At 40.4% G+C, this 21,421-nt stretch overlaps 1 protein-coding gene and 1 long non-coding RNA gene across 2 annotated transcripts; one reads left to right on the top strand and one right to left on the bottom strand.

The window, feature by feature from the left end:
• LOC116719040 (uncharacterized) lies at nucleotides 1-1,803 on the bottom strand. Its single transcript, XR_004339059.1, has 3 exons — nucleotides 530-1,803; nucleotides 167-445; nucleotides 1-90 (listed from the first exon to the last, which is right to left on the bottom strand). It is a non-coding gene; the product is annotated as an uncharacterized LOC116719040 (long non-coding RNA).
• Nucleotides 1,804-2,377: 574 nt separating this feature from the next.
• c4h16orf87 (chromosome 4 C16orf87 homolog) lies at nucleotides 2,378-17,766 on the top strand. The gene is made up of 4 exons (XM_032561395.1): nucleotides 2,378-3,743; nucleotides 5,547-5,646; nucleotides 10,248-10,427; nucleotides 15,685-17,766. The coding sequence occupies exons 1-4, from the start codon at nucleotides 3,678-3,680 to the stop codon at nucleotides 15,801-15,803; spliced, it is 465 nt and encodes a 154-aa protein (XP_032417286.1). The 5' UTR covers nucleotides 2,378-3,677; the 3' UTR covers nucleotides 15,804-17,766.
• Nucleotides 17,767-21,421: the final 3,655 nt, after the last annotated feature.

Here is a 21,421-nt window from a genome sequence, read left to right as displayed (position 1 = left end):
TCAGCAAAATATAGTTTATTAATGTAAACACAGATTCGGTGGATAGAACGACGAACTGTCAGGAGAGGGCTTCTGGGGGAGGTCGGCACACTGAGAAGTAGCAGAGGGAATGGTAAGTTCAGGGGTAATCGGAAATGGGAGCTGTGAGAGTAGTAGCCGATCTTACTTGGGAAAATGATGATGACAGTCCTGGAGGCACTCCGCTGGATACCGGGTCTTGGCTTACAGTAAGTTCGAGTGGCGTCCAGGAGGATCGGAGGAGGCTGCGGCAGAGAGCGGGCCAGTGTTTTCTGTGGTGGAGGACAGACGAGGAGCGGATCCACAATCCGCCGAATAATCCGGAATGGAAACGGGGCTCGGGCAACCCGTGGGTAGGTGGTGTCTCGAGGTGAGTCAAACCAGGAAGGACTCTTCAAGGAGGCCGCTTGGCGTCACGAAGGAATAGCTGTAGGAGGAAAAACAACGAGAGGGATACTCAGAGGATCTTTCTGGAAAGGCTCGGAGGTAGCTCTCTAGGGGCTTAGAGTACCATATAGGCTAACACTCAAGCGACGAAGTACTGGTAGTCCGCTCCTCTTAAGCTCCATGACTGAAGAGGTGATTAAACACCGGTGCGCTGAACCAAGGCCCGTCCCTCCAGAGAAACCTCCGCCTGTAGACGCCATCTGGTGGATAAGGAATGAAACAGCAGCAAAAAGGAAACCCCCCAAAACCCCGATTCCCAACAGAGTGAGGTTTTCACATCTTTTTATTTTTATTTTCTTTTGTGTGCGTGTTAGGTTTTTGTCTGAGGAAAAATGTGGTTCACTTTCATCTTTTTACGTTTAAGCAATAAAATATTAAAATCATGAAAACATCGAGTTTGAAATTTCCTGGTCTAAATAACATTGAATGCAGTCAGAGTTCAGTCTATTTAGGTGAGTTTTGACGCTTTGTAGTTTGATATTGTCCACAGAAAAAGTTTGCATGGCACACATTTTCACGCCATGGAAAAAGTGTGCGTATATTTACGCAAACTTTGAGCAAAGTTCATTTTTATACATGCCGACTTGTGCGTAAATTATGGTGCCGCACATTTTTTTGTGCGCAGGCACGCTTTATGAATGAGGCCCCTAGTCTGGATATTTTAACTTGTATTTTCTATTTCTTTTTTTAGTATCTTGTTTCATTTACAGCTCTTTTGATTCTTATTTGGGCTGTCATTGTTTTTCTGTTATCTTAGGCAGGGTTGTAACATGCATTAATTGTATTTTCTGTTTGCAGTTGTTGAGGCACGGTGGTGGTGCTGGTGTGGTGAGGGTGTCTTCCTCTTCTGTGTGACGTCATGGTGTTTTAAAGGGTTTTTTGTTTTGCTGTGTGTGGTGGATGCAGTTCCTTGCCATTGGTCCCTTGTACTTGTAACCTCAGCTACTGTGGGTTTTCTTCTTTCTTTTATAGAGAATGATGTTTTTAAGAATATTTTAAAATAGAATTTAATAAATTGCTTTGAGAATCCAAGTCCAACTACCTGCATATCTGAACTTGTGTGCCTTTAAAAGAAGGTAATATTCCCAGGGTGGTGTTGTTGAACTACTTATTTCTTTGGGTCCAAAACTGAAGTTGCATAATATTCCTGAGTTCCATCTAGTGTTGCCACACATGCACACCTTAATCATCTTAAAAAAATAATCAAACCTGACGTGTTTGGAGTTAATCTGCTGATCCATGTAAGATAGTGTGGTCAAGGATCCACAAGGTGAACAAAAACAAACAGCACCAGCCACCAGTTCCAGAGTATTCCAATTAATTTTATTTGCTTCTTAACTTTCTGACAACCATCCTCTCTCCTTGAGCTTCCAAAAAACACTGTTTTTATAGCCAATTGGCAACACACCTGCACATGAGTGGACCAAGCCACAATTAAACAGGTAAAAAAAAAACCCAAAAAACAAAGTCTAAACAGAAACAAGAATAATATTATTAATCTAATGTACAAACTCATCTACATAATGAAATAGTCTGCAAAATAAACCCTGTAATACAAGATAACTCAAAAGTTACTTTAAAGAAAAACAAACAAAGCAATACTATAAAGAAAACCCTCTAATTGGTATAACCCAGCAAGGTAATCAGTGACATCATCCAGCCATTTAAGCAGGAAATACTGGGCCGGCCCCTCCCATACTACTGACCTGCAGATCTACAAGGGACAACAATGGTAAGTAAAAAGGAACACAAATACCATGAATATACTTTGAAACAAAAAAAAATGAGTTCAACCAATAGTCCAGAAGTAGTAGCTTTAAACTAAACATATAAATAGATGGAAACTGCAACATAATGCTAACACAAACAAACCCGGGATAGTAAGTGAAGCAAAGTTGCAAACTAATGTTTAAATTTAAGCATTATGACCAGCTACAGAAAGTAAATGTATCAGAAATAAGAATAAGGAACAAGTGGTGAACACAAACTGAACCACTTTGTCACAATCCAACCCAGCTTTTTCTTTTTCAGTGAGAATAAAATTACCCTGCAGATGCATTCCATGTGCTTTGCCACACAGACAATGAGTTACATCTTTGAGACAAAAACTGAGGAAAGCTATTTACATTCGAGTGAGGTTTTCACACCCTTTTGTGTGTATAATGTCTAGGATAAATGCGGTTCACTTTCATTGTTTACCTTTAGACAACATAGGTAACATAACATTACCTTTAGATGCTCCTTCTTTCCGCTAAGAACAGAAACGTGTCTGTTTTCTGAAAACTAAGGTTTTGTATTGTTGCTAATCATGTTCATGCCTGTACCATGAACACCTTTTTTATTGTAATAAACATCAAAAATAATTTGCCATCGATTTCTTTTTCCTGCTTTGTTTTCTTATACCACCAGTTGGCCTTCAACAAAGCGTAACCAGCGACAAATGTTGGTGTTCCACTAGTCCTCTAGTGTGATGGGCAAGTAGGCTCAGCAAGATGGTCGATTTACCCACTATTTGTCTATATTTCCTTGAATGATGTGACCTTTTATTGAACATGCTGGCAATAAAAGAGAATGAAGAAGAAATAAAATGTCATGATTTTGCAGAGATTCTTGCCATGAAACTATCATTGAATAAGGCTGAATGCAAAGTAACAATTATGTTCAAAACATTTGGTGAGAATATTGTGGAATAAAAACAAGAAAAAATGAAAGTATTACTACACTTATAAAAACTATCAGGCACAGGTCAAGACGCTTAAAGTAACTGGAAAACAATGTAAGCTTGTATGATCACTGCATTCTGCTTCCATTTATTTTGTTTCATGGATATTAACTAGAAAAGACGGAGCTTAAAAAGCATTGAACAGGTCGGCAATTGCTATAACTGAAATAAAACGTATACAATTTTTGAAAAACATAAGATTAGAAGGGGAAAAATCAATTGCTTCCTGATAAGTTTCGGTCCCCCTTGTAGTCCAGCAGGTGGCACTACTGCACATTATAGTTGGTATCACATTTGTATTAAGACGCCAGAATAAGAAAAGGAAATTGACCATGGTCCTGGAAGCAGACGAAACCTCAGTCTAAGATAATATTTTTCAACTGTATGGCTGAGTGTTACTGCAGGATCATCAGGTCTGATCCGGTACCGGTCCACGCGACTCAGAGAGGTCTGACTTCGGCTCTTCGTGTCTTTGCGGAACTGAAGGACCATGTCGGCCCACAAAACAAAGAAGGTTAAAATGGCAACTAAATCCTGTCCTGAATGTGACCAACAGGTCAGTTTGTGTACAACAGAATATCTAGTTCTGATTTCTTTCTCAGCCAAAAGCAAGTTCACCAATCCTGGGGTGAAAGAAAAAAATAGAACATTTCCTCTGGATAATTATTGTATAATTTTCGAAATTGATAAATCTTGGTAGGTTGTCTGATGTTTACAGTTATAAGAGATTTAAATGCAATTTAATTAAGTTGTCTGTTGGAGAGAAATCTGGATCCTCACCCCTTTGGGTTTCCTTACTTGTCCAGATGTTGGTGAGATGCATGCTATGCTTTTATATACAGTGAGTGACACGTTTTTCTATTGTTCATAGCCTTCTGGTTGGCAACAGTCCAAATAATGACGCATTTCAGTTGCATTTAAAAAAATGTTACTTCAGAAAATGGATTTTATTTATATGTGCACAGTGTCATTAGTAGAACAGCAGAAATGCAGGTCCCAAAGTGTTGCAATTCTTCTTTTCTCTTTTGTGACTGTACAGTTTTATCAACAGTGAACATTTAGTATTTGGCAGATTGTCACACTGGGTTATGCCATCAGAGAATGAGAATCAATGATAAAGGTTTTAGAAACTTACCAACTACTGGCTCCAACCAAAGAGTGAACAATAAAGAGTTAATGTGATCCTGTGGTCTCGAGAAAGTCAGATTTTGAGGCTTGACCACACCCACATGCTTTGAAACCACAAAATATATTGACTCTTGATTGCCAATATTTCAAAACAATACGACTCATTTAGAAGTCTCTAATTGGAAAACTCTAGAAGGAGTATACTCAAATGTGTTGAAAAGAGACAAAAGGTGGTTTTCATCCAAAATTGGCCAACTTCCTCTGGGATAGGGCCAGAGTTCCAAGAGACTTTTTTGTAAGTCTTAAGAAGTTACATGTTTACCAAATTTCATAATCCTAGGTGAAAATATGGTTTGGTGCTGATTGTTTTAATGCTTCTAGCAATAAGGCTAAACCCAACTGCTATTACTATTTTTAGTAATAGCAATAGGGCTCACTATTATTAGAGTGAGCTTAGCCTCACTCTAAGCTCTAGTGATCTAGGAATATTTATGCAAATGCTGCAAAAATATTTGTTTAAATATTTGTTCATGCAACTGTTTAATATTTGGTCAAACATAGACTTTTCCTACTCTCAGAGTGGTCTAGTGTGATGTCAAAATTTGACCACTGATATTTTCTTAGGGACCTGAAAAGAATGAATCAAAGGTTTTGTACCTTTGTGATTTTCTTTGTAGGACTTATAAAGACATTTATTGTATTATAACATGCTCAGTTATAATGCTCAGAATGCTCAGAAATTCACAATTTATGCAAATTTTCATCCCCTAAGGTCATGCTGACTTAATTTGAAAGAGATCAATTGAAACCAAAATTACAAATTCCATCCAAGATGGCTGACTACATGTTTGTTGTTGAAACTTTTGGGGTAAGTCTTGGGAGGTGTACCAAACAGGATTTTGAAAGTTGCCCCGGCAGTGCTGTTGACCTATTTTTATTCTGCATTCTTTTGCGCAACACATACTGTATGTAAATTTCACTCATGTATAAAGTTCGGTGAGTTTTTGTACATGTGTGGGCCTCTAAAACGGCAATTCATTTTCAGGAAAATGAATAAATTGATACACTGGACCTTCGCAGCTCTTTCGCTGCTAAGACAAATGTATTTGCAAATTACAGTAAAAATTGTGTACCTGTTTTGCTGGTGGCATATATTTTCAATCCCTCTTGACCGTCATGAAAACATCGTTTAATATTAGCATTATATAAAAATCTGCATTTTCTTTTACAGATTCCAGTTGCCTGCAAGTCCTGTCCATGTGGTTATGTATTTATCAGCAGAAAACTTCTAAATGCAAAACTCAGCGAATGTCCTTCACCAGCTATTACAGGTAAGGTTCACCTCACCAAATGCATGGCATAAAGTATTCAAGCTGGTGGCTGGATATTCAGATTGAGAGCGACGCAGCCTGTCTGTCTATTTCAACCTAACTTTAGTTAATAGATGAGTATTACTGTAAATCAGAATTGAAGCTTGTGCTGACTTGACCAGTTACTAAGAATAAAGCAGCTTGTAGAATGTATTCGGTTTTATGGTCAAATTAAATTCAGTGTGGAAGATGGAGTTCATCACAGTATCACAAAAGAAACTTTTACTGGTGGAAAGAATTTAAAACAAGTGGTGCTGGGCATATGTAGCCCAGGCTGGATATGCCCAGAATGGGGAGTGATTGCAGCCTTACTCGGCATGAGGCTGCAATCAACCTCATGGGGAGTGAGGACAAGATGGGTAGCCATTGAGCAGTTGGTACCTACAGCTTTATTTTGTGCCGTCTGAAATAAAAGGCGAGCTTGTTAAAAAAATAGCTCATCATGCAGAGGGACTGGACAATCAACTATTGAGAAATTATTGTTATCTGGAAGCGTGGACTCTGTTTAAAAGTCGGCCTTCTGTCACCTTAAGAACATTTCCAGGATTAAAGGACTAATGTCTCAGCCAGATCTAGAGAAACTCATCCATTCGTTCATCTTCAGTCGTATTGATTATTGCAACAGCGTCTTCACAGGTCTGTCCAACAAATCAATCAAACAGCTGCAGCTGATCCAGAACGCTGCTGAGTTCTCACTAAAACCAGAAAGATAGAGCACATAACACCAGTTTTAAAGTCCCCACACTGGCTCCTTGTAGCTCAAAGAATAGACTTTAAAATACTGTTGTTAGTTTACAAATCACTGAACGGCTTAGCACCACAATACATTAAAGATCTGCTGTTGTTGTATCAACCTTCCAGACCTCTCAGGTCTTCCGGTTCTGGTTCTGGTTCTGCTCTGCATCCCCAGAACCAGAACCAAATGAGGAGAAGCAGCTTTCAGCATCTATGCACCACAAATTTGGAACAAACTTCCAGAAAACTGTAAAACAGCTGAAACACTGACTTCCTTTAAATCTAGACAAAAATCCCACCTGTTTAGGATTGTATTTGAAACATAATCAATTACACATTTAATGATGGAACCTGACTTAATGTCATGGTTTGATTGTTGATTCTATGTTGAAATTGCACAAAAATCCGTGAGAGACGGCGGAGTCCCAGCTCAAAATTCTGTGAAAGAGGTGTACGGAGCCTTGTGCCAGAAGCCCATTAAAATGCTGTCTACATCGTTTTAAACTGTGTGATTGTGAGCGTGAGTGGGAATAAAAATAGCAATAGATATTTTGTTCCATATAACACAGTCGGAGTGTAACCGGTAAACCTTTTATGGATGCAAACTCGACTAAAAACCCACATGTTTAGGATTGTATTTGAAACATAATCAATTACAAATTTATTGATGGAACCTGACTTAATGTCGTGTTTTGATTGTTGATTCTATGTTGCATTGTGTTTCTGTGTTTGATATGATGTAAAGCACTTTGAAATGCCTTGCTGCTGAAATGTGCTATACAAATAAAATTTGATTGATTGATTTAAGTTGTAAGTGAATGGATTTAATTTAATCCAATCCCTATTGTTTGCCTGTAACATATGTAATGCACCAGCTCGAATGGGCTTACTAGAAATTGCATTCGCTACAATCGACCTCATGGGGAATGAGGCCACAACATCTTTGCCAGCATTAAAACATCTTATACATTCCTCCTGCTTAGACTTTTATTTAGGGATGTCATCATCTACAGTCTATAATATCATTAAAAGGTTCAGAGCATCTGGAGAAATCTCTGCAAGTAAGCAGCAAGGCCCACATTGAGTGCCTGCGACAATCAATCCCTCAGACAGCACCCAACATCATTCCGTAACGAATATTTCCACATGTGCTCAGGAACACTTCAGCAAATCATTGTCAGTGAACAGTTTGTTTTTACATCTACAAATTCTAGTTAAAACTCTAATACGCTAAGCGGAAGTCATATATCAACAACACACAGAAATGCTGCTAGCCTGATGAGCTGATCAGCTCATCTTGAAAAGTGTCCTGGGGTTTGATGAGTTCACACTTCAAATTGTTTTTGGAAATCATGGACGATGTGGCCTCCAGCTCAAAGAGGAAAAGGATTGTCTGGAACACAGGCCATCATCTGTGATGGGGTGTCTTAGTGCCCACAGCATGGGTAACTTGCACATCTGTGCAGGCACCATTGTTGCTCCAGTACTGAAAGGTTTTGGAGAAAGATATACTGCTATCCAAGCAACCTTTTTTTCAGGGACGTACTTGCTTATTCCAGCAAGTCCAAGCCACATTTTGCACGTGTTACGACAGCGTGGCTTCATAGTAAGAGTGCCGGTACTAGACTGAAATTGCTAAGGTATTGAGGTGTGATCATAGAAGCATCAAATGTTTCCCTGCAAATAGTCAACAGGGTCGCAAGAAACTTGTTGAGAAAAAAAGATGTAAATTAACTACCATTGAAAATGTGTTTTGCATTATAATGCACAAAATACAGCAACAGAGAATCTGGAATGTTGAGCAACTGAATGCAAGCAAGAATGTGAAAGAACTCCCTCTACAAAGCTTCAACCAATAGCATCCTCAGTTTCAACACAGCTTTTGGGTCTTGTTAAAAGAAAAGGTGATGTAACACGATGGTAAACAAAGCCTTGTCCAAACGTCATTAAAATGTGTAGCAGGCATCAAAATCTAAATGAGTGAATATTTGCAAAAAACCCCAAATTTATCTATTTGAAAATGACATATCTTGTAGAATTAGAATTTAGAATTTGTCACTGTACACATGTAAAAGGAGATTAAAGCCAGAAAATGTGGCACAGCAGTTAGCCATGTCTCAGAGATAATAAAAATCTATCCCTAACAGTCCCGAACATTGCGATTTCCAGTGAGTTGTAGTTCCAAATCATCCATTTTATGCACCAGAAATCTGACATTAGAAAGATACAGGAATCGGTAGAGTTGGCTTGTTTGGTTGTTTTCTCAGCCTTAACATAACACCGAACCTGCAGCGCTGTTTCTGCTTCCTCCTTCTCCTCTGTTTGCGGCATCTCCTAGACCCAACAACAATCCACAGATAGCCTAGTGATCTTGCTATGTCATCTGGGATGTTATGCTTATGATGAAATTCGTTTGAAACAGATATCTAATGTTGGTTTCCAGTGTGTAATGAATGTTTGCTGTACTTGTGGATCAAAAAGCGAATAAAAATGACAAAAAAAAAAGATTTTTGCTGCTGATTCTGATTCCGATCACCCATGAGGGGCCGATCACTGCTGATCATCTGGATTGGTTGTTAATTTTTCACTTTAGGTATAAATGCTACTATGTCCTCTGACAAAAATTTAAAAATGATCTGGTAATAAATTAACATAGTTTAGACATGAACATGCAAAATACTTTCAGGCACAATACAGCAGCTACTCTGTCAAAAGGCCAATTGAAAAACCTGCAATTAGTAAAACAATATTTAACAGTAAGGCTCTCAGTATGCTATTATACACGAGTCAAATAAATCTGCCTATATTAAATAATGTCAAGAAAAAAGGAAACATTCATTCAAAGTTAAATGCAGGCTGCATCAAAATAAACAATCCTGAGTTACTAAATCAAAACTTCCTGAGAGCATTGCTAGCTGATTAATGCTGACTCTGATTGGTTGTTTCTGACTGAACTCTGCCTCCTCCCAGCATTCTGCAGAATTCTGCAGAATGCTGGGAGGAGGAAGAGGAGATCGATTTATTTATTTATTTTTCCAGAGATTATCTTCCTCGTGTTAGGGCGTAGTGAAAGTTTTAATACATATGTAAAATCTTATGTTTGTTTAAATTGTATGTTGCAGCTTTAAGCAGATGTTCACTGCCGGGTAGAGCAGAAACGGCACTCCGTCTGTAAAATATTACTACTCAAGAGCGTAGCGTTGGTTCAACATCAAGAGCAGAAGCAGCGTCTTCCACTGCTAGTTTGTTTACTTAAATTATTTTTTGGGTTATTTGCTCCTCCGAGTGAGTGTTGGTAGGTGTGTGCTCCTTTTAATGCAGTCTGATCTCTCTGGATGGCTTTTTTTTTCTTTCAGTGAGCCTCGATGTAGCCAAACTCCGTCAAGGGTTTGTTTTTTAAATGTTATATTAGACTCGTTGTGTTGATTCATTTTGACGAGGTCATTTTCCGTCGCAACACGCAAACTTCCCCATTTACTCTCAGTGTTGAAGTTCCACACGACATTGCTTAGGATTTGTTGCTGCCCGCTTGTGAAGAAAAAAGGACATCAGCTCCACATGTAGGCTGCGAAGTGAGATACAGGTGACTGGTTTGTGTTATCAGCAACACAAGACCGTGATCGGCGATCACCAATCATACACTTTTTCACGGAAATTGGCCAATTATGATCGGTGGCTGATCGATTGGCACACCTTTAATAAATACATCACTTCAAAGTGAAAAGCATTCATTTATGTCTCTTCAAGTTTTTAAAAATATAATGTCCTATTAAAATATAAAATTACACTTTTTGTGCATCCTTACTGGTCATGTGTTTTTGTTTCAGACAAACTGGACTTCAAGCGCAGAAGAACAGAGCGCATTCGCAGAGAGAGGATTGGCTCTCCTCTAACCAGTGACTCGGAAAACCACAGAAGATCCCGAGCCAACAGTCAGTCAGATACCATCCGTAGAGGCCGTGGTCGACCAAAGACTGTGGGCCTGAAGAAACAGGAAGAAGAGAAGGGTAAATCCTTGCAATTAACATCTATCCAGACAAGCAATAGTTTTTATTAGAAAAAACTCAAAAGTTTTGGGTCCAGAGTTTGAGTGACATATCCAAAATTGACTCAGTTAGCACATTTTAACAAGACTTATTAATAAGCAGAGGTCTATGAATACATAGTGAATATTGTAAAGTTTCAAGAATTATTGAATTCATTTTGAATTTTATGTTTGGCCCAAATTGGGCTAATAGGAGTCACTTGTTTGTGTTGTGAAAAGTTTTGGTGTTGCAAACCAAACTGTTTTTAAATGTTGCAATATTGTTGCAACAAAATGTCTAATGTTTATTGGACATTATTTGGACTAATGAAACGAATGTTTCACTGCTGTGGTGATGGCATGTGAACATAGAGTAACGTAATAAGACCAGGGAATTTGGTAAGACCTGTGAGAAAACTAACGTGAGAGCAGGCGGCACAATCCGGGATATTTAAGGGAAAATAATACAGGAGAACGACGAGAAATCGGCAGTTTCTCGTCCAAAACAGAAAACTTGACAAGGAAAGTGCTGTTGTCAGTTGCTATGTGTGTAGCTTGGCCAATACAGAGCGCGAGAAAGAAGTGGTTTTGAGTTGTACTTCAATGGTTTTTCCCTTTGCTGTGGAGCACAGCACGAAATTAATAATATCTACATTTCCAAGTTTTATTGAGTTAATGGAATTATTCTACTGCGGCAGCGCAGCTATGGATGGCATGTAAAGGAATAGTCTTTTTGCCCTCCAGTATTGTCCGCTTGCGCGAAATTTCCATATGTAAACAATAACATGCAGGGGGTCTATAATTGTAAAACTGATTATGCTTAAGTCAGTGACTCACCAGCTAAAAACCTCACCGCACATCACTAGTGGTCACTAATGATGAAACAACACAAGTTCAAAGCACTTCAGCACCACGGATACCGATCAGATTATTTTTGATCAATTTCAGCTGAGAGCCTGGAGCAGCTAGCAACTGCTGAAGCTAGGTTTATTGTTGACGTATTGAACAAGGTATGCAGCAGCGCGTGTTGAAGCGGATACGCAGTGATTTGTGCACCGCCATCTCTGGATTTTTGTAACTGGGAGCTGATCACGCGCACCGCCATTCACACAAACTGCACAATCTGGAAGATGCTCTTGCAGGTGGCTCCAATGTAGGCCTTAACTACAAACGCCATACTGCTCTCTTGGCTCCATTGGACTCAACGTGAATGTCAGGTTCAAACAACCTAAAATATTCAAACACCACACAAATAGGAGAAAGAGTTTAGATTTACATTTTAAAGCTGACAAAGAAGCTGACATATACCTGTATATATATATATATATATATATATATATATATATATATATACAGTACAGACCAAAAGTTTGGACACACCTTTTAATTCAATGAGTTTCCTTTATTTTCATGACTATTGACATTGTAGATTCACACTGAAGGCATCAAAACTATGAATAACACATGTGGAAATATGCACTAAATAAAAAAGTGTAAAACAACTGAAAATACCCCTTATATTCTAGTTTCTTCAAAGTAGCAACCTTTTGCTGTGATTACTGCTTTGCACACACTCTGCATTTTCTTGATGAGCTTCAAGAGGTAGTCACCTGAAATGGTTTTCACTTCATAGGTGTGCCCTGTCAGGTTAATAAGTGGGATTTCTTGCCTTATAAATAGTCATGAAAATAAAGAAAACCCATTGAATTAGAAGGTGTGTCCAAAGTTTTGGTCTGTACTATATATATATATATATATATATATATATATATATATATATATATATATATATATATATATATATCTTTGCATGTTATTGTTTACATAAGGAAATTTCACGCATGCAGACAACCCTGGAGGGCAAAAAGACTATTCATTAACATGCCATGCACAGCCGTGCTTCTGCCATAGAATAATTCCGTTAACTCAATCAAACTTGGACATGGATATTAATTTTGTGTTGTGCTCCACAGCAAAGAGAAAAACCATGGAAGTACAACTCAAAACCACTTCTTTCTCACTCTGTATCAGCGCAGCTACGAGCAGGCTCGTTGCCATAGCAACTGACAACATCACACACAAAAAAAAAACTAGTCAAATATTTCCCACACAAAAAGCAGAACATTCAGTCTGTTGCGGTACTATGGTTTTAGGCTTAATGTTTATTTTGTGATTATTAATAAGTGATTGCTGTGGTAAGAGGAGAAAACCACTTGACTTTACTGAATGTCTAGCTCGCTGTTACTGTCTCTTACTCTGCACTGGTGGAGTCACAATGTCTGGGATCTTGATCGCCCCCTGCCATGAGGCAAGAGAACTGCCTGCCTCTCCTCAAATCTGTTCTCTGCCGTTTATGATCGCTCCTCAACACACGAATCATGTTACACATACAATTGGTGACAAAAAAACAATGTACATTATATACATAAGCTAAATTATGGAAAATCAGTTCATATATTAAATGTTTTTAAACCATTTTACTGGTGACGTATAGACAGGAGGAGCATGCTCCCATAGAATGGCAGCCAGTGCAGTTAGTGAGAGGTTGTGCAATCCAAGGTGAGGCTCAACTTGCTGCTGCCTCACCAGCTGCGATTTCAAGCATTTGAATGGAAAATTGTGAAAATTCTGCGATTTTGAAGAAAAAAATAATCAAACTGAAAAATAGGGTGGCAGCCCTCTCCCTGGGCTGCCACCCTATCATGGTTTAGGAGTTTGAGTGCCCCAATGATCCTAGTGCTATGCTGTGTGGGGCGTTATGCCCCTGGTAGGGTCACCCAAAGCAGACAGGTACTAGGTGAGGGACAAGACAAGGCGCCGCCCGAAGACCCCGATGATGAACAAAAACAATGGACTTCGTGTTCCCTCGCCCAGACGCGGGTCACCGGGGCCCCACTCTGGAGCTAGGCCTGGAGGGGGGGCACGATGGCGAGCGCCTGGTAGCTGGGCTTTTACCCATGGAGCCCGGCCGGGCTCAGCCCGAAGAGGAAATGTGGGTCCCCCTCCCATCGGCCCACCACCTATGAGAGGGGCCAAAGGGGTCGGGTGCAATGTGAGATGGGTGGTGGCCGAGGGAGGGGGCCCTGGCGGTCCAATCCTCGGTTGCTGTATGAGGTATGCTGTCAGGCTGAAGAAGGAGTCCTATCAGGCCTCTGGTCCACCATCCGGAGTCTCGGGGGGGTGGGGGGGGCGAAAGCAGTACAGCACCAACACTGTTTATAGTGGGGATGGTGTGCTGCTGACTTCAACTCGGGACGTTGTGGGCCGGTGGGCAGAATACTTCGAAGACCTCCTCAATCCCACCAACATGCCTTCCATTGAGGAAGCTGAGCCTGGGGACGAGGTCACCGAGGTGGTTAAAAAGCTCCTCGGTGGCAGGGCCCCGGGGGTGGATGAGATCCGCCCGGAGTTCCTTATGGCTCTGGATGTTGTAGGGTTGTGTTGGCTGACGCGACTCTGCAATATCTCATGGACATCGGGGGCAGTTCCCCTGGATTGGTAGACTGGTGTGGTGGTCCCCCTGTTCAAAAAGGGGGATTGGAGGGTGTGCTCCAATTATAGGGTAGTCACACTCTTAAGCCTCCCTGGCAAGGTCTATTCAGGGTTCTTGGCGAGGAGGGTCTGTCGGATAGTCAAACCTCGGATTCAGGAAGAGCAGTGTGGTTTTTGTCCTGGTCATGGAACACTGGACCAGCTCTACACCCTCAGCACGGTCCTGGAGGGTGCGTGGGAGTTCGCCCAACCAGTCTACATGTGTTTTTTTGGACTTGGAGAAGGCATTCGACTGTGTCCCTCCGGGAGCCCTTTGGGGGTTCTCCGGGAGTATGGGGTACCGGGTCCTTTGATACGGGCTGCCAGGGCCCTGTATAACCAGTGTCAGAGTCTGATCCGCATTGCCGGCAGTAAGTCGGGCTTGTTTCCGGTGAGAGTTGGACTCCACCAAGGCTGCCCTTTGTCACCTATTCTGTTCATTGTTTTTATGGACAGAATTTCTAGGACCAGCCAAGGTGTTGAGGGGATCCGTTTTGGTGGCCTTAGGATCACATCTCTGCCTTTTGCGGATGATGTGGTCCTATTGGCTGCAGCTCTTGCTGGAGCGGTTCGCAGCTGAGTGTGAAGCGGCCGGGATGAGGATCAGTGCCTCCAAATCCGAGGCCATGGTCTTGAGCCAGAAAAGGGTAGAATGCCTTCTCCGGGTCGGGTCATGGGGGTGTCCTGCCCCAAGTGGAGGAGTTCAAGTATCTCGGGATCTTGTTCACGAATGAGGGAAGAAGGGAGCGGGAGATCGACAGGCAGATTGGCGCAGCGTCTACCGTCAAGCGGGCGCTGTACTGGTCCGTCGTGGTTAAGAGAGAGCTGAGCCAAAATGCGAAGCTCTCGATTTACCAGTCCATCTACGGTCCCACCCTCATCTATGGTCATGAGCTTTGTGTCATGACCACAAGAACGAGATCGCGGATACAAACGGCCGAAATGGGTTTTCTCCGTAGGGTGTCTGGGCTCTCCCTTAGAGACAGGGGGAGAAGCTCAGTCATCCGGGAGGGACTCAGAGTAAAGCCGCTGCTCCTTCTCATCGAGAGGAGCCAGTTGAGGTGGCTCAGGCATCTGGTCAGGATGCCTCCTGGACTTTTCCCTGGTGAGGTGTTCCGGGCATGTCCCACCGGGAGGAGGCCTCGGGGAAGACCCAGGACACGTTGAAGGGACTATGTCTCTTGGCTGGCCTGGGAACACCTTGGGATTCCCCCGGAGGAGCTGGAACAGGTGGCTGGGGAGAGGGAGAAGTCTGAGCTTCCCTTCTGAATCTGCTACTCCGGCAACCCGACCCTGGATAAGCGTAAGAAAATGGATGGATGGATGGATGGATGGATGGATGAAAAATAAATACTTCATAGTTCAAACCACAGGGTGAAAATAGCTATATAAATTATTTTATCATTTTAGATTATTTTTCCATGATGACAGGTGAGGCTCTGCTGCCTCACCTGCCTCCCCTGACCGCATGTCACACTGATATATATATATGTATATGTATATATGAAATGGTATGTCAAGTGAAAATACTGCTTTTTCTGCGGTGGCCCCAGTGACCTAGAATTTGACTGATCTAAGAAAGTTTCCTTTTTTTTCTTGTTTCTAGTCTGCATTTGTCCCTAAAATTATATAGCTGTCATGAGTTGATTTAAATCTTAGAATCATATATATTAAAAATATTTTAATATGTTGTTTTTTTGTATTCACAGAAAAACAAGAAAAGGAAGTGGACGTATATGCCAGTCTTTCTGATGAAAAGGCATTTGTCTTTTCTGTGGCCTTGGCTGAGATCAACCGCAAGATCCTGAGTCAGAGACTTATTCTATAGATTAAGACCAAAGAGTAGATCAGAACAAGAGTTGACTTAGGCTTGAGTCACATTGAAGTCGTCTTTAAATAGTGGATACTTGAGTTGGGATGAAATGGGCAAGACTCAACTTAAACTTATCACAAAGGTTTGACCCTTGACAATGACTTAAAAAATTACTTCTGAAAATCTCTGGACCTTCATAGTTGCGAAAATCATTTTACAGGTCATAATGGCTTGTGAAATAACCAAAGACTGCACACCTGGCTGGAGTACATGCTTCTCCTGCAAAAGGGATCTTCATAAAATAAACAGAGTTAGATTTTTCTTTTATGGACAACAGTATATATGTGGTTTAAATATGAATGTTGTAATGGCTTTGATTATTGTTTATATGCTAGTAGTAAAGGACCATTAACCTCTCATTTGCTGAATTTTATATCCAATTCTATATAAAACATTTTTTGTTGAAAATCAGATGCTCAGTAGTGTTAATTTGAGTATAGAACACAAAAGAAAGTGTATGTTTGGCTCTGGTATAGATTAGTGACTTGAAAATATTATGAATACAAATCTTCAGTTGTAATGTAATTGAAATGAATCACAGAATATATGTTTGAACAAACATTGTTTTTTTTATCATAACTGTATTTTTAATGCATAAAACGTATTTTAAAAAACATGTCTGCAAAGTCCTACTGACTGCAAGCCAGAAAAGTAGGCCTCCTTACACCTGGATCTTCCCCTAAGTCTCCTCCCGGTGGGACGTGCCCGGAACACCTCTCCAGTTAGGTGTCCAGGAGGCATCCTGACCAGATGCCCAAGCCACCTCAACTGGCTCCTCTCGATGTGAAGGAGCAGCGGCTCTACTTTGAGTCCCTCCCGGATGACTGAGCTTCTCACCCTATCTCTAAGGGAGAGCCTACTGAGAAAACTCATTTCTGCCACTTGTATTCGTGACCTCGTTCTTTCGGTCAAGACCCAAAGCTCATGGCTAAATTAGGGTAGATTAGGGTAGGAATGTAGATCGACGGGTAAATCAAGAGCTTTGCTTTTTAACTCAGCTCTCTCTTCATCATGACAGACTGGTACAGTGCCCACTTCACTGCAGATGCTGTGTCAATCCATTTATCAATCTCCCTCTCCATTTTTCCCTCATTCTTGAACAAGATCCCGAGTCACTTAAAATCCTCCACTTGGGGCAGGACATCCTCCCTAACCTGAAGAAAGCACTCTACCCTTTTCTGGCTCAAGATCATGGCCTCTGATGTGGAGACACTGAACCTCATCCCAGCCTCTTCACACTCGGCTGCAAACTGCTCGAGTTTGCAGCTCGAGTTAGGTCACGGTCTGATGAAGCCAGCAACATAATCTGCAAAAAGCAGATACATGATCCAAAGGCCACCAAAATAAACACCTTGGCTGGTCCTAGAAATTTTGTCCATCAAAGTAATGAACAGAATCACTGACAAAGGGAAGCTTTGGCAGAGAAAACTCTCACTGGAAACGAGCCTGACTGAAGGCATGTTTTTGGCAATGCGGACCAGTTTCTGACACTGATCATACAGGGCCTAACAGCCCGTCTCAAAGGGCCCAATTCCCCATACTCCTGGAGTAACCTCACAGGATTCACCGAGAGACACAGTCGAACACCTTCTCCAAGTCCACAAAACACATGTAGACTGGATGGGCGAACTCTCATGCACCCTCCAGGAATCTGCTGATGGTGTAGAGTTGGTCCAGTGTTCCACGAAGAAGACGAAAACCACACTGCTCTTTCTGAATCCGAGATTCGACTGTCCGATGGACCCTCCTCTCCAGGACCCCTGAATAGACCTTACCATGGAGGCTTAGAGGAAACCATGATTAGTTATAAAAATAGACCTTATTTGGGAAATATTTATTTTAGGTGTAAAAACAATACAGTAATAATACTGTAGGTTATTTAGTTTTTATAAATTTTAATAAAATATTTTCACAAGAATGTTGCTATGTTGTTCACGCTGCAATGCATTCAGGGTAAATAACGTGTAACGGTCCAACTGCCTGGCTCCTCCAGCCTAAACAGGGATGAGTAACGTTATTAAGCCTTTTTAATTTGAACTGGAGCACTTTGAAATTGATCTAAATATAGAAATCAGAAGAGGTAACGAAGATGGGGAGGGCCAAACAGAGGAAGAGGACAGAGTTAGCCGTAGGAGCTTTTGTTTGCTGCTGCTACTGCCTTCAGCTTCGTAAATTAAACAATGAATGACATGTGCAGTTTGTGACTGCGGTAAAGCTAGCCGCCTCTTCGAAAATGACAGTAAAGCCAGCCCGCACTCGATTTTCACGTACTACACGGCACAAGACGTTACGGTTCCCCAATTTACCAGCTCCTTTCAGATTAAAAGCTCACATTCGGTTCATGTTTGACCTACTGCAAGTAGATTTCCAGGGGCTTCATGTTTAGACTTTGCTTTTATGCAGTTGCAAACAGAAATAACGTATCGAAAATAATAGGGGACATTAAGCAATGCTGAAAACTTTCTGTTTGCGGCGACTTCTCTAACTTCTGGGTGGCAGAGGGACAACTCTAGAACAAAACCAGCAAATGCCAACCCGATCTGATGTACTGTATAATGTCAAAATAAAAGCCTATTAAAATGAGACGTTTTTATTTTTCCCTCCTAAGTTGCAGTGCTTTTATTTTGAAATGAAACATCAGATCGGGTTGACATGTACTGGTTGTGTTCTAGAGGTGTTCCTCTGCCATCCAGAAGTGACAGAAGTCACTGGAAACAGAGTTTTTCAGCAATGTGCATGTCAACTTTGGTAAAACTAAAATTTTAAATGTGTTTTTTTAAAAGGCTTTTATTTTGAAATTAAACATCAGATGTGGATTACTTTTTCTGGCTGTGTTCTAGAGGTGTCCCTCTGCCACCCAGAAGTGAGAGAAGTCACTGGAAACAGAGTTTTTCAGCAATAAGCACGGTAACTTAGGGGGAAAGAGTAAAAATGTGCTCTTTTAATAACCTTTTACTTTGAAATTAAACATCAGATTGGGTCGACATTTGCTGGTTCTGTTCCAGAATTGTCCCTCTGCCACCCAGAAGTTAAAGAAGTCGCTGCAAACAGGGAGTTTTCAGCATTGATTAATGTCCCCAATTATTTCCGATACATTATTTCTTTTTGCAACTGCATAAATACAAAGTCTAAATATGAAGCCGCTGGAAATCTAGTAGCGGTAGATCTCTTGTGAGCAATTCTGTTCCCCTGTGAAAATCTGTGCCCCCTGTGTCGGGAGCGCGCATTACAGCCGGAGAGGCGGATCTGACCATTTTCACGGCGCTTCTGATCGATTTCTCGGTAAAAACAACTCAGTTAATCATGTCAAGCTTGTAGCATTTAGTTTAATCGGCAGCTATTGTTTACAAAATTGTAAAAATAATTAAATAAACGGGGTCTTTTTACACTGTTTTGTGTTATTTTAAATGCCAAGAGAATCGGTCTTTTTCCAACTTTTGTCACTTACACCTGACAGAAATAAAAGTCAGTCACCAAAACACAGTTTTTCAACACGTAGTGTGTATTTATAATTTTTCATTGCTGATATAAGAGGATGGCTGAAAGCATGGCACAAAAATTAAGACTTTCTGAAAAGACGAGAGTGTAGACTTTCTGGTAAATCCCGTTCTAATGTAAAATATGACAGATTACTGTATTAAGGAAATTTCTAGTATACTACAGGCTATCACACATAACAATTTTTGAGAATTTGGCAACAGTTGCTCTTTATTCCCAAACGTTATGGGGGGAGGAGAGGAGAGAATGGATATTTCAGCTGCCTGAAATAATCTGTTCCCCCTCCATAACATGGGAACAAATTAATTCAGCAACAAATCTTTAACTCTGTTTATTCCTCTTATCATCAACAATAAATCCTGTGAATTTGGTAACATTTGCTCATTATTTGCCAAAGTTATGAGGGGGGAACCATATATTTTAGTACCCTAAAATAATCTGTTCCCCCTCCATAAAATGGGAACAAATTAATTTACCAACAAGTCTTTAACTCTGTTTATTCCTCTTATCATCAACAATAAATCCTGTGAATTTGGTAACATTTGATCATTATTTGCCAAAGTTATAAGGGGGGAACCATATATTTTAGCCACCTAAAATAATCCGTTCCCCCTCCAAAACACAGGAACAAGTTAATTCACCAACAAGTCTTTAACTGTGTTTATTCCTCTTATCATCAACAATAAATCCTGTAAGTTTGGTAGCATTTCCTCTTTATTTGACAAAGTTATGAAGAGGGAACCATTCTGGGAATCAACAATCATCACCACCACTGGACTTTAGTGGTAATAAATGTTTTTAAACTCTAAAAACAATCTATATCATACTTATCGCATAGACAAAAACCACATGAAAACTGTCGAATGCACACTTTCTAGGTGATCTACCCACAAGAGAAAAAGTCTTTGTTCTTGAATCCACTGGGGGAATCAAAACAAGACATCCAGAAATGTTTGCAAATCACAAGGTATGGTTAAAAATTTAAGTTTAACTCAAGTAAGTGACAAAAGTTGGAAAAAGACCGATTCTCTTGGTATTTAAAATAACACAAAACAGCGTAAAAAGACCTCGTTTATTTAATTATTTTTACAATTTTGTAAACAATAGCTGCCGATTAAACTAAATGTTACAAGCTTGACATGATTAACTGAGTTGTTTTTTTTTTTTTTTTTTACCGAGAAATCGATCAGAAGCGCCGTGAAAATGGTCAGATCCGCCTCTCCGGCTGTAATGCGCGCTCCCGACACAGGGGGAACAGATTTTCACAGGGGAACAGAATTGCGCACAAGACCTCTTCTGGCACTGCGCTCTCCTTTCTTCTTGTGGCTTTGGTTTCTGATGATTATGTTGAGCTGCTGGTGTGATTTTATGCACTTGATTGTTTGAATAAAATTCTGGTTGATTGTGAAGTTGAACAGTGATTGTTGTCTTTATGGTTTCACTTTTACACACAGCATCAACGGACCTGGGGAGACGTGATAACGAGTAACGGGTAGTAACTATATCTTGTTTTCTCAACACTACCATTCGTATCGCTGACCACAACAGCTTATCGCTGATGATAGAACTTTGTTTTTTAAGCTTTTTTTTTAAAACCTTTATTTACAATTTACGTACTAGTTTGAGTTAAATATCAAGAATTTACTACAAATAAATGTCAGATGTATCAGTCATGAGACTTTAATTCGGTATTTAAAAATAACTCAGTAAAATGTAACCCCGGAGGGTTTTTGTTGTGGTTGTTGTTAGCTTGATTTAAAAGCTGTTATTTACAATTTACCTACTATTTTTGAGTATAATGTCAATGATTTACTCCAAATAAATTTAAGAAGAATGAGGATGGCTTTTCTTTTGGGATTGCATGCCAAACGGTTCTGTAAACGTTTCAATATTTTTGATTAAAATAATAAAAATAAAAACAGATCCCAGCAAAAATCCAAGAAGAAGAAGCTGACGTTATCACATGCGACACACCGAGAAGGACCTGTTTTTTTTATTATTATTATTAAACACTTTGAACAATTGTACAAGTTCACGTGGCATGTACATACATGAAGAAATCAAGTCTTACAGTC

This window comes from Xiphophorus hellerii, chromosome 4, assembly GCF_003331165.1.
Source record: "Xiphophorus hellerii strain 12219 chromosome 4, Xiphophorus_hellerii-4.1, whole genome shotgun sequence".
NCBI lineage: Eukaryota > Metazoa > Chordata > Actinopteri > Cyprinodontiformes > Poeciliidae > Xiphophorus > Xiphophorus hellerii.
This window is presented reverse-complemented; position numbering and strand designations above follow the sequence as displayed.

Excerpts from the sequence above, each read along its gene's own strand:
- c4h16orf87 (XM_032561395.1), top strand. The coding sequence starts at position 3,678 with ATGTCGGCCCACAAAACAAAGAAGGTTAAAATGGCAACTAAATCCTGT. Across the intron at positions 5,647-10,247 it reads TCCTTCACCAGCTATTACAG|ACAAACTGGACTTCAAGCGC; the intron begins GTAAGGTTCACC and ends TTTTTGTTTCAG. Across the intron at positions 10,428-15,684 it reads GAAACAGGAAGAAGAGAAGG|AAAAACAAGAAAAGGAAGTG; the intron begins GTAAATCCTTGC and ends TTGTATTCACAG.